The 12,899-nt window shown below is 43.0% G+C and overlaps 3 protein-coding genes across 10 annotated transcripts; 2 read left to right on the forward strand and 1 right to left on the reverse strand.

Moving 5' to 3' along the window:
- The first annotated feature begins 418 nt into the window (after positions 1–418).
- Positions 419–2,453, forward strand: Best4 (Bestrophin 4). 2 transcript variants are annotated; one of them, XM_017252025.3, is made up of 6 exons: positions 419–573; positions 635–745; positions 812–1,559; positions 1,620–1,820; positions 1,882–2,119; positions 2,171–2,453. In XM_017252025.3, exons 1-6 carry the CDS (start codon positions 443–445, stop codon positions 2,416–2,418), a joined length of 1,677 nt encoding a protein of 558 aa, XP_017107514.3. In that variant the 5' UTR covers positions 419–442; the 3' UTR covers positions 2,419–2,453. The 2 variants fall into 2 exon arrangements, with proteins under 2 accessions (XP_017107514.3, XP_070136425.1); XM_070280324.1 differs by having other exon boundaries at positions 2,174–2,453.
- Positions 2,454–2,682: 229 nt separating this feature from the next.
- On the reverse strand, positions 2,683–4,583 carry Best3 (Bestrophin 3). Its single transcript, XM_017251983.3, has 4 exons — positions 4,423–4,583; positions 4,253–4,363; positions 3,653–4,196; positions 2,683–3,558 (listed from the first exon to the last, which is right to left on the reverse strand). Exons 1-4 carry the CDS (start codon positions 4,491–4,493, stop codon positions 2,698–2,700), a joined length of 1,587 nt encoding a protein of 528 aa, XP_017107472.2. The 5' UTR covers positions 4,494–4,583; the 3' UTR covers positions 2,683–2,697.
- A 1,435-nt stretch (positions 4,584–6,018) lies between these two features.
- LOC108132727 (cationic amino acid transporter 2) lies at positions 6,019–12,899 on the forward strand. Of its 7 annotated transcripts, XM_070279740.1 has the most exons (10): positions 6,019–6,247; positions 6,510–6,667; positions 7,279–7,510; positions 7,573–7,686; positions 8,404–8,699; positions 8,771–9,055; positions 9,120–9,224; positions 9,289–10,119; positions 10,181–10,456; positions 10,543–12,899. In XM_070279740.1, exons 5-10 carry the CDS (start codon positions 8,459–8,461, stop codon positions 11,997–11,999), a joined length of 3,195 nt encoding a protein of 1,064 aa, XP_070135841.1. In that variant the 5' UTR covers positions 6,019–6,247; positions 6,510–6,667; positions 7,279–7,510; positions 7,573–7,686; positions 8,404–8,458; the 3' UTR covers positions 12,000–12,899. The 7 variants fall into 7 exon arrangements, with proteins under 7 accessions (XP_070135841.1, XP_017107742.2, XP_070135838.1 ...); XM_017252253.3 differs by having other exon boundaries at positions 7,279–7,686; XM_070279737.1 differs by having other exon boundaries at positions 6,019–6,240; positions 7,279–7,686.

Consider the following 12,899-nt stretch of genomic DNA (forward strand, 5'->3'; position numbering starts at 1 on the left):
GCTTTTTTTGAGGCAGTAAAATACAAACATACAAGACTATTTCGTAAAAACTTATGAAATATTAAAGGAGATGGTTACTTTTTTTCCAATTTTTTATAAAGCTACAATTAAAATAATATGTAAAATAAATGATGGAAACAACTCTTAATACATGCTATTAATGGGTATAAAAAGAAAACAATGTGTATAATGGTTTTCTTACAAAAATGAAATTATTCTGTGAAACACGTTGTGAAATGAAAACACAAGTATCATCGATGTCTTGCTGCCATCACCTTTGTAATCAAATCTCTCGTGGTTTTTGATATGTAATTGGCCAAAACCATATGACGGTTCCCTGGGGCTTATTTGTGATTTTTGCCAACAACTTATCCTTGAAATAAATAAATAAAATACTTAAATGAAAACATAAGATTTCAGTATTCATTGCTTTAGCTGTCAAATGGTTTTCCTTTGTCTTTTTTGTCAAAAATTAAATTTAGTTCATTCGGATTGTGTAATCATGACAGTGACCTACACCTCCAGTGTGAGCACCTCGAGTGTTGTTAGCAATTTTTTGGGATTACTTCTAAGGTAAGAGCCATAAGTACAAGAACTCTAGTTTTATATCTAATTACCCATATTTTCTTTAAAGATGGCGTGGCAGTATTTACAAGCTTGTTTGGCATGATCTGTTGGCTTTTATGAGCTTGTACTTTCTTTTTGCCGTGGCCTATCGCTTTCTGATGAACGAAAATGGACAAAAGTAGGTTAAAATTTACAAATCTTGTAATTATTATTTCTAGACTGAAGTTACTCTTTTAATTTGTAGGCTTTTTGAGAATATTTCCGAGTATTGCACCCGAAATGTGGGACTCATACCGCTGTCTTTCGTGCTGGGCTTCTATGTGTCCATCGTGATGACTCGCTGGTGGGAACAGTACTCCACCATCCCATGGCCAGATCCGATAGCCATCTTGGTCAGCTCCAGTCTCCATGGCTACGATGACCGGGCCAGGGCTATGCGACGAACCATCCTGAGATACGTTTGCCTCTGCCAGGTGCTAGTTTTCAGCATGATTTCCCCTCGTGTTAAGCGTCGATTCCCCACCTACGACCAGTTCATTGAAGCTGGCTTTTTGCTGGAGAACGAAAGGACCATTATTGAAAATATGGATGCAGCTTTTCCCAAGTATCCGAAGCACTGGATGCCCATCGTGTGGGCCTCCAGTATTGTGATGAGGGCCAGAAGTGAAAACAAGATTCGTGATGACTACGCGGTAAAAACCATAATTGATGAATTGAACAAGTTTCGCGGATACTGCGGTTTTTTGCTCTACTACGACTGGGTCAGTGTGCCGGTGGTTTACACACAGGTTGTGACATTGGCAGTCTACTCCTTTTTCCTGTTCACTATCCTGGGACAACAGTGGACACAGAATGACCGCTCCCGTGTCGGGGAATCGGTTGTGAAGTGGTTCCCCTTCCTGACCATTTTGCAGTTTTTCTTCTACATGGGTTGGCTCAAAGTGGCAGAGGTTTTGATCAATCCCTTCGGTGAGGATGATGATGATTTTGAGGTAAGCTACAAACACCAATATTAAAAATATAAAATTTTATTGAGACTTTGTTTCGGTCAGCTTAATTGGATTATAGATCGGAATTTAACAATCTCGTACTTTGTGGTCGACGAAATGCATCAGGAGCATCCGGAGCTAGTGAAGGATCAGTATTGGGATGAAGTTTTTCCAAATGAATTGCCCTACAACGAGCCGAAAATGCGTTCCAGTCCTCCTGAAGCATCGACTGCCCACATAGAAACTGAATCAAAATCTCTAAAGGTATATGGTCAACCTTTTAAGTCATTTAAATAATAGTAGTGATTTATTTATTTGTCTTCAGGCAAAATCAAAGGGTTCGGCTGCGACAATGTCGGTTGCGAGCGAGCACAGTAACCTAAGCAGTAACCGTAGTCGCCATAAGAGATTCACCTCGAACTTCGTGCCAGGACCTTCTACCAGCGGAAGCTTCACAGACTCCTATTTCCTAAACATTGGACACTCGCGGGTGGTCTTCAGTGAGGATGTTATTGTTTCGGGACAGGAGACCCAGAGCTTAAACAGAGACTCTGAGAGTACACGTAAGTTGTAGTAACTTAGATAATTATTAATCTAATGAACCCCCCTGTTAGTAGTGGATTTCAATGAGCTGATGGAGCAACGTCGTCGGGAGCGCAGGGAGCGCTTGCGCCATCGCTTCATGGACATGCGTCAGGGAACCACACGCCGCGCCTCCTCGGGAGCTCCTTACAGGATCACTGTCCTTCGCCCCCCGTCCGCGGAAACAATGGCTCAAGAGCAGGTCGACAGCGAGGGTACCATAAAAGGTCCATCCAAGAAGCCTTCAGCCACCGAAAAGAAACCTGATGGGGAGAAATAATAGCCATTCCTTGATTTTTAACATGACAATTTGTATTTTATTATAAAATAAAAAATAATGATAAAATAATAAATAATAATAAAATAATAATAAAAAATTAGTATTATAAATAATAGAAATTGGTGTGTAGAAATTGGCTGTTGTAGCTCTTATCAGTCTGCAAAAGGTCCCCCATCCAAGAAGCCCTCAGCCACCGAAAAGAAACCTGATGAGGAGAAATAATAGCCATAACTTGATTTTTAAGATGAGAATCTGTATTTTATTATAAAATAGTAAATTCTACTCTTTATCCTCGTGATCTTTATCCTTTTCCTGGTCCTTATCCTTTTTGGTTTGGCTGGTGTAGCTCTTATCGGTCTGCACCTCCTGTCCTCGTTTTTTGGACGCTTCCGAGGCTTCAGAGGCGGATCCTTCTGAGCCGAGTTCGCTTCTTATTAGCTCCAAGGTTAGGGCGGCGTGCTGAATCTGACGGTCCATGCGCTGTTTCTCTCTCTCCACCTTGAGGAGCTCGAAGTCATCTTGGCTGGAGAACTGGCTCCCGAGTTCGTCTCCCTCCTCGTCGAGCATGTCAATGGTGTCGCCACCCAGGCTGTCTGAAATCGAAATGGAGCTGTTGCTGAACTTGAACTGGCGCGGGGCGAACCGGATCTTCAGCTCGTTGTCAGCCTCGTGCTCGGCATCAAAGTCGGTCCAGTCGGTTTCGTCACTCTTAGCGACAGTCGTGGAAGGATGGGGATGGGGTTTGGCCAGGGGCAACCTGGCGGTAGACGCCTCCGGATGCTCCGCCCTCTCGGCCTCCACCAGATAGGGCAGTTCGTTGGGGAACACCTCGTCCCAGTACTGATCCCTCACCAGCTGCGGGTGGTCGTTGTGCATCTCGTCCACGATTAGGTAACTGACTTGCAGATTTCGGTCGATCACCCAGTTGAGCTCGAAGTCGTCGTCGTCATCGCCGAAGGGACAAATCAGAGTTTCGGCCACCTTCAGCCAGCCCATAAAGAAGAAAAACTCCAGGGTGGAAAAGACTGGAAAGTAGTAGTTTACCATGTTCTGATAGTTCGCGGTTGTTGACTCTCTGTCGATCCACTGATGGCCAAAAATGGCGGCAAAGAAGTAGGTGTACACAGCCAGCGTAACAACCTTTAAAATAATTTAAAGATAGAGTTTTTTAAGAAAAAGGGGAAAAAATAATAGGAAATAAATCTCTAGCATAAGATGGAGCATAAGAGCATACCTGCGTGTAAACTAGCGGAACTGATATCATATCATAGTGAGTAAGCATATTACATCCGGATCGGAACTTGTTGAGCTCGTCAATCATGGATTTCAGTGAGAAATCGTCCCAAATACGTCCCTCCTTGCGAGCCCTCGTCACAATACTGCTGGCCCAAATAATGGGCATCCAGTACTTGGGATGCTTGGGAAACTTGACGTCCATAGCCTTGATAATATTGGCCTCGTTGGCATTCAGGAGACCCACTTCGATCAGCTGTTCGTAGGTCGGAAAGCGCCTTTTGATCACCGGCGAGATCATCGATAAGACCATGGTTAAGGCCAGGCACATGTAGCGCATAATTGTGCGTCTCATCAGGCGACCATGTTCGTCCTGACCCCGAACCAAGGCACTAACGTACACCGCCAAAGGATCAGGCCAGGGGACAGTAGTGTACTGACTCCACCAACGCTCCACGATGATGGAAACATAGAATCCCAGGACGAAGGAGAGAGGAATCATGTTGCCATAACTATGACAATACATCACAATGTCCTCGAAAATTCTAGAAATCAGTTTTAATTTAATAAAAAATACTTCCATTTCTGTACAAAAACTTACACTCTATCGCATTCTCTTAAAGCGAAACGGTACACGATAGCCATGAAGTAGAAACAAGTCAAGAACGTTAGGAGATCCACCCAAATAATCTTGTAGATGCTTGCGCGCCATCTGTTGATTTTGGCAAGGATGTAGGGCTGGCAGTAAAAGTCCTTCAAGCATATCCTTACCTGATCAAAAGTTTCCAGAAGCAACCGAAGCGACGACAAGTTGCAACCTCAGCGGTATACGAAACAGTCATTTTCGACAATCAATTGGAAAACTTTAATAATACTGGGCTGGTAAATCGGTTTGGCAATAGGAAGCACTTTGTGAGGCCATAAGCAAAGCCAACTTTGAAATTAGTTCTAGTCTTCGGTTTGGCCTGGGGGTAATTTTCTCACTCGAGCATTAAACGAAGGCAATTTGGTAGGCGCGTCACATTTTGTGGGCGTAATTATTTAAATTAGATCATTTATATTTGCCGCCAGGCCAACCGGCAACCATCAGCGCACAAAGGCCAATTTGCCACACGCTCTCACCCACTGCCACATGTGATAAAGTCGGCTCCATATCCTTCCACCTCTAGATCCTTTCTGTATATACATACATATATGTGGGATGTGTGTATATAGACGCCAGTCTGGTGGCATCAAGTAGGTGCAGTAAAATTTTAATACCCCAGCAAACATTCTGTGTGGATAAGGCGGCGATGCCGTGATTTTTCCCCCCCACTTGCCGCAGTGAAAGTGTGGCGAGCATTTGAAGTATCTTATCAGTATTTATTCGCTGTTGTTGATTGGGTTGATAGCACTCTTTTGGCCAATTCAGCAGTTTTCCAGGAAGGAAATAGGCGGCTAATGAGTTTTTCAAACACTCAATGCTACATTGGATAAACAAAAGAATAATTAAACCTTTTTAAGAATAATATTTCTTGTATCTTTTAATAGCTATCACTATTTCTAATAGAAATGTGCTTCTCAGTTGGCAATACACCTGCAGACTTTAGAAGTAGTGGATGAATAATAAGCTCATGACGCATAGAAATAAAACTTGGGTTTGGCTTAATAGCGTTTGTAATCAGTTTATAGATAATTTAATAACCGCTAACGATTGTGCTCTTTCATGGTTAACGACCGAATGTAGACCAGGGAAAATAATGGTACCTCTGAAGGTAAGAAATGAAAATCGCTGAAATTCCTAATGATAAAAAAAAGAGCTATAGCTATAGCTGAGGCTACGAAAACAATCGGAACAGATTTGTTTGAACGGCTTATCTGGCGTATCAGGGAATCATATCTGGAATTATGAAATAAAGTCATTCATTCACCTTCTTGAATCCACAAAGTTTACGTAATTGTAGATTTCAGCGAGATAACGAATTCCATACAGTGGGAATTGGTTAAGAAAAATGTATTGCAATCGTTAAGAAGCCAATTTCTTAATGAAAGAGAGCTTTCAGCTTAGATATGTGTATATATTATATTTTAGAATCAATACGAATTCCATCTCCAGTCATTGTATAGAGCGCATCGGAGCTTATCAACCGACTTAACCACTTCATAAAATCTACAAATTGACACTCGGCAGCTAACGACAATAATAACAACAACTAGACCAGCAACAACAACGGGCAAAATAAAAAACAGAAACAATATGAAGAAGACGAGCATTTATAATTGTGTTCGCCAGTGCGATATTGTTGCATTCCCCGCTATATATTTTTTTTTAGCAGCCAGCTCCCGCTCTCTCGTTCGTATATAGCGGCCAGAATATTATCTTACACTTTCAGTTAACGTTATACACCGAAACCGTCAACAAGCGAACAGAGACAGCCACAACGGGTGCGAGTGGGACAGACGCGGGTGCGGGGGAGTGAAACAAATGTTACGTTAAAATCTAAAGCCAAAATACGGCAGATCGGAAATGAAGTGAAAACACAACAAGACCAACATAGTCCTTATCTGAGAAAACATAAATAACAGAATTTGGGAATTGCCGAGTTAGTGGTAGAGTGTATGTGTTTGTGTACAAAAATCAGTTGTTCCCATATCGCAAAGATCATAAAACCGAAAGTAGGCACCCACCAACTAAAAACAACAATAGAAGCAATATCAAAACACAGCAGCACCACCAACTATAATGCGACGTCACACAGTGTGATTCAGCCTCCGTCTTTCTCTTTCCTCACAGTCGCCCCCTGTCTACCTCCCTCCCAATCACTCCCTCGTGCACCTGCTAATTTTTTATTTTTGTTGTCGCTCTAATTACAACTCAGATCATCTACTGATCCCGCCGACCCCCCTCCGCCAGCCGGCCCGGGCCTTATCTTCCAGAAATCCATCCGAATCGGCATCGTCTTTCGTCTCTTATCAGTTTCCAGCTTCGTGTGTGCACTGGGAGAAATTATTGTGTGTCATTTTTGAGAATCAGAAGGTTAATATTATAATAAATTTATAGTAAATAAATTATAAATTAATTATTAGCTGAACAGTAGCAAAACAGTGTTTTAATATTTCAAAAGTAAAGTGAAAATAAAAATTTATTCAAGTATGTGTACAATGTACATTAACAATAACTAAATTAATAAAATATTTAAATTGTTTATCAACAATATATTTTTTAAAAGTAAGAGTAGCATTTTTTTATAATAATTTTTAATAATGCTTTCAAAAACATTGTAGAAGCCTTTCAAAAGGAAACATTACATGCGTAATATTACGTATACGCCTTGGAAGATATGTTATTTGGTGAATCTTTCAAACAATTTCTCATATATTTTAATATTTTAAATATATTATTATTTTTATTTCTGCTTTATAATGTTAAAAAAATAAAAAATCTATAAAATTAAAAAAAAAGACAAATACATTTTAAAATTTAAAAAAAAGATTTAAATAAATTTCCAAAAACTTTATTACTTACCGTTTACTTCCCGGTTACCGAAATCTTACCGTTTATAAAAAAAAACTATAAAGTGTATATAAATATAACGATTATTTTTGATTACTCTGTAAGCAACTTCCTACACTTTATATTTTTTTCAGTCAAATATTTCTCAAAGTGCACCCGTTCGGTACGCCAATGCCTCACGGCCGCTGTCGGCGGACTGTGGAGGTGGTGCGGATCCCGCTCCCTGGACTGGTGGTCTTATCTTTGGAGGAGGACCCGAAGGTTTTGCGGCTGTAACGCGACAACCTGCAGCCGGCGGCGAAGAAGGCAGCGAAACGGCAGCGCAGACGCTCCCAGATCGCCAAGAATGTCAGTCACTCGTTTGTTGTCCGTTTTTTATTGTTTGGTGTGAACGAGAATTAATAATAGGCTTACAATTCATTAATAAGAATCAGACAAAGGCGAATCGAAAATATTTGCCCAAACTGCACTGGCACAATAAAAACTGCTACATAAAAAGGGGAAAACAGGCCCCAGAAGCGAGAAAAACAATCAGAAAGTTGGTGAGTCAATTATATAAAATAAAAACAGCATAAGTTTTCGTTCGACAAGTCCAGCCGACTCTTACCTAGACCCACTTAATTATCTTTGTTAAGCAACACGAGCGAGAAAAATTATAAGGTATAATAATAGAAATGCAAACAAACTTGCAAAAGATACTACATATAGGCAAAAAGTTGAGCATCCGATTGTTATCAAAGAGTGTACAATTATTTTTTTCAACTTTTGGGCCTGGGTGTGGATAATTTTCTTAGTCACCTGTTGGGGCTGTAGAAAATATATGGATTTATGGCTAACAGAAAAGTTATATACTCCAGAAGATGAATAATAAAATTCAAGGATATACGACTTTCCTTAGATAATGAAATCATTTGTAGAAGAAGGATATTTAGGTAGAATATTAGACTCTGATGTGCAACCTTGAAGAAGGCCTTCAGAAACTTTTCCATTATAGACCAGACTTTCCAAAAACTCTCCCATGTACCGCTCCCCATGTAGAGATTACCTATACCCAATTCTAAGTGGAGCAATCGAGTTCAAACTCGCAGCTCACAATAGACTGGCCATTTACGATTACATTTTGAGCTCAATTATTTGCTTTGTATAATCGAGCGGGTCGTCACAAGATAAGACACCCGGACAATACGTAGATCGAAGTGCATTATGCATGATCTTGGCACAACCTAAGTCTATGCGAATATGGTTCTGCTCATTTCCAGAATTCCGAAGGTTTACTGACCCCATCACCACCCCAGCCCGCGAGACACGAAGGAGATGGTTCGCCAGATCTCCCCGTGGAAGGTTCTCACCCGACGCAAGCACCTCCAGGCCGATGGCAACGAGGGGGAGACGAAGCTCAATCGGGTGCTGGGTCTCTGGGACCTCACGGCCCTCGGCGTTGGCTCGACCCTGGGAGCTGGGGTCTATGTCCTGGCCGGACAGATAGCCAAGGATCAGGCGGGTCCCTCGGTGATGATATCGTTTGCCATTGCGGCCCTGGCCTCCCTGCTGGCGGGTGAGTTTGATAGCTGCGGCTACAGTGTTGATTGGCGAAAGTGAACTAATTTTTGATATTTTCTTCTCAAGGTATTTGTTATGCAGAGTTTGGAGCTCGAGTTCCAAAAGCGGGATCTGCTTATGTGTATAGTTATGTCTGTATCGGGGAATTTGCTGCCTTTGTCATTGGCTGGAATCTCATCCTGGAATATGTTATCGGAACTGCCAGCGTTTGTAGGGGCATCAGCCTGTACCTGGACTCCTTGCTGAATGACACCCTGAAGACCACTTTCGCTGAGGTGGCCCCCATGAATGTTAGTTTTCTTGGCAGCTACTTTGATTTTTTGGCCTTTGGTTTGGTGGTTGTATTTGGAGGTAAGTTATTGATTTTTAAATATCTAAATTATAAAACATCTAACTTATGATATTTTATTTTCAGTGGCCCTTGCTTTTGGAGTGGAAACCTCAACAATGGCCAATAATTTTGTGACCTGTCTCAATATATTTATTCTGGGATTTGTTATCATAGCTGGTGCTTTGAAAGGTAGGAAGCGTGTTGGTTTTAGTTGAAAATTAAAATAATCAAGCTCCCCTCCCAATTTCCCTAGCTGACCTTGCCAACTGGACCGTGGATCCTGCTAGCTTCGCGGAAAACTCAACCTTCGCAAATGTGACCATCGGTGCGGGTGGCTATTTCCCCTTTGGATTTGAGGGAACTCTCCAAGGAGCAGCCACCTGCTTCTTTGGCTTTGTGGGCTTCGATGCCATCGCCACCACCGGGGAGGAGGTTCGAAATCCGCGCAAGAACATCCCGCAGTCCATCCTGCTCTCCCTGCTGATCATATTCCTGTGCTACTTTGGAGTGTCCACTGTACTGACCCTGATGCTTCCGTACTACCTGCAAGATGCCAACGCACCGCTTCCCTACGCCTTCGAATATGTGGGATGGACGGTGCCCATGTGGATAGTTACGGTGGGTGGACTGGTGGGTCTGATGGCCAGCCTTTTTGGAGCCCTCTTTCCCCTGCCAAGGGTTATGTATTCGATGGCTCAGGACGGTCTTCTATTCCGGTTTCTGGGCAAAGTGAGTCCACGGTTTCGAGTGCCAGTCACGGGGTCCATTGTGGCTGCTCTCTTCACGGCCACCATTGCAGGACTCTTCGATTTGGCCCAATTGGTTAGCCTTCTTTCTATTGGCACCCTCTTGGCCTATAGCGTGGTGGCCATATCGATAATGCTACTAAGATACATGGACTATTGCGAGCCGGAGAACAATCGGGGCCAGAAGGAGGGTCAAGCTACGGAGACAACCTCATTGACCTCGCGGACGGATAGATTTACTTGCGGCTCTGTGTGTAAACAGCTTTTTAATGTTCACGGAATTCGGGAGCCAAACGCCATTTCCTCTAGGATTGTGGGAGTCTTGGCTACCTTGTTTTGTAAGAATAGTTTACTATATAAACTAAAGATAAATCTTGACTTATTATTAATACTTTTCAGGTCTTTTATCCTTGGGTCTGGGTGTTCTGATAATGCAAGAACATCACTCCATCGCCTCCGAGGAGCCCTGGGTCCTGGCTGTCCTTGTCATATTAATTTTCCTAATTTTTCTGGTAATCCTGCTGATTTGTCTTCAGCCCAGAGAGGTTAGAAGTCGACTCTTCCGAGTGCCCTTCGTGCCGGTCGTTCCAGCCATCAGTATTTTCATAAATATCTACCTGATGCTGCAGCTGGATACATGGACGTGGATACGCTTCGGTATATGGATGATTGTTGGTGAGTTCTTTTAGCTTTTGTCATAGAATTGCATGTGGTAGAGACTAATGCATGTTGTAATCTCGCACTAACTTCAACTAACCTAGGTATACCCATATTCCTTGCATGCTGGTATCTGTACGATTGTAAGAATCCCCAAAAAAGAAACCCCGAGAGGGTGACCTACTACAAAGTCCTGAAGGGAATGGAGGTTATTTCGGATAAAGACAACAATTGTCTGTCCCAGGAGAGTGTTTTGACCTTGGCCACTCAACTAAAGAAGAGTCCGAGCAGCAGCGTGGACCAAATACAAAATCTGAGCGATGTGGGTGATGATTTAATCGAAGTAAAGCACGCCAATGGAAAGGTGTTCTACGTGGAGGATACCAGGAGCGAAAATTCCACAGCCACCCTGGGCGACAATGGGTCTCCGTCGCGGGAGGACGAACAGTCGGTGATTGCCATGTTGGACGATGTCCTGGACGCGGTGGAAACCCAACAAAGTCAGCTGGAACTGGAGCAGCTGAAGCAACAGCAGATGATTTTCGGGAGGCACTTCAGCATGGATTCCGAGATGTATCCGAGTGTCATTGAAACGGTGATAGTGGCCACGGTTCACAGCAGCAGCGACGACGACGAAACCAAGAGCCTGGCCTCCCTGCAGCCAAACAAATACGAGGAATGCAAGCAAGTGGCCCAGAAAATGCTCGAGGAAATGTTTAATAGTGAAGTGTTCTACGAGCAGCTCGAAAGGGTCTATGAGGCTAAGAATGCAAAGGCCCCAGAGCTTATGGAACCTATTAAAGAACCTGAGACCGCTCCCATAATTAAGCCTCCACTGCAGCGCCTGGAATCCCAGACGTCATTGAAATCCCAGGTCTCGGAAATTGAGGATCCGCTGCATTCGGCCAAGTTTAAAGACCGCTTAAGCCACATCATTATGAATGCCAATGCCCACAAGGTGAAAACGCCTGTAAAGGATGGGAACGGAAACAAGGTGGAGGATGAGGAGGAGGAGCCCGAACTCCTGCCAGAGGCAAGGCCGCAGCTGAAGCAATCGAAAAGCGAGACCGATGTACGCCGCTTAATGCTCAAGGCCATCAGCGAACTGAAAATCGGCCATAATGAGGCTGGCAATGGTGATGAGGTCGCCACAGGAATATCCGCCACAGAAGCCCCTCTGAAATCTCCATCTGTGCCAGTGGCAGATGCACTTGCCAGTGCCAACAACATACCGCGTCCACCGAAATTCGATCCGGTACTGTACAAGACCATCAACAGCATTAGTTTGCGCAAACAGCGACCCACTTTGAATCAGCAGCAAAGTCAAAACCATATCGTGGATACCAGGAACCCGGCCCTCCTGCCACCGGAATCGAATCCGGAATCGGAATTGGAGACAAGAACGGAACCGGAGTCGCTGGAGCCGTTGCCATTCCGGGCGAAATTGGAGGCCATATTGCAGCGTGGTCCCTCGCACCGAACCCAACAACATCCGGACCTGGTGCGTCGCCATCGTCCGCAGTCCACTTATATAGAAATGGAAGCGGAAAGCGCTAGCTGAGGGTGCTCACCCCGCCTCCATCATTTTCCCTCATTTGAAACCAAAGAGGTTGCCATTCTCTCCCCCAGTTAAGAGTAGTTGGGCTTGCATGCGCCCCGGAATGCAAATGTAGTTTGAATTGTACATATCTAGCATAGCAGTAGTTACTAGTTTCTAGTAGTTAGTAGTCAGTGTGGAATCCAAGCAATTCTAGATTATAAGCACCAGGTGGATGGGGGGAGTTGGTTGATTAGAAGTGTGCCAGAACAAGGTGGCTTCACAGGAATTACATTCAATGGACTGCCCGAAAAAGGGAACCAGATACTTGGCAAGTGTGTAGCTTCAAAACATAAATTTTGTTGGCTTGGAGTATTTTTCACCACATATGTATGTATCTGAAATTATTACCTATCATCTGTAAAGCTTTAATAGAAATGCCATAAATTTGAGAGAGTTTAATGGGCCAAACATTAATTCTCTTTTAAGCCAAACACTATATTTGCTTTACAATTTCATAGAAACTTTTCTTCGGCAACCTTAACAACAATCCCCCTTAATTAATGTGCATGCTTAGCTAACTAGTCGCAAAAGTATTTAATTAAATGGCATTAAACATGTCAAAACCTAGTGCATGCCTGAGATACCTACATATAAGTATGCTAATCGGTTCTATGTATACAGGACTTTCTATATACTTTTTCTACGGACTGCCCAACAGCTACAGGGAACTGAAGCGCCAAAGGGCTGGCTGGCAGAAGCTCAAATATAGCGATCGGCTCTGATTGAGAAATTTTGATAATTATACAAGACATATCTATATAAATGTATATATACACGAATGCATCACTAAGCCAAGTTGATAAATTGTGAACAATTTGTTGGTTATAAATAAAAATCTAGTTGTAATTAATAAAAGTCAAA

The sequence above is a fragment of the Drosophila bipectinata genome, chromosome 3L, assembly GCF_030179905.1.
Source record: "Drosophila bipectinata strain 14024-0381.07 chromosome 3L, DbipHiC1v2, whole genome shotgun sequence".
In the NCBI taxonomy this organism is placed as follows: Eukaryota; Metazoa; Arthropoda; class Insecta; order Diptera; family Drosophilidae; genus Drosophila; species Drosophila bipectinata.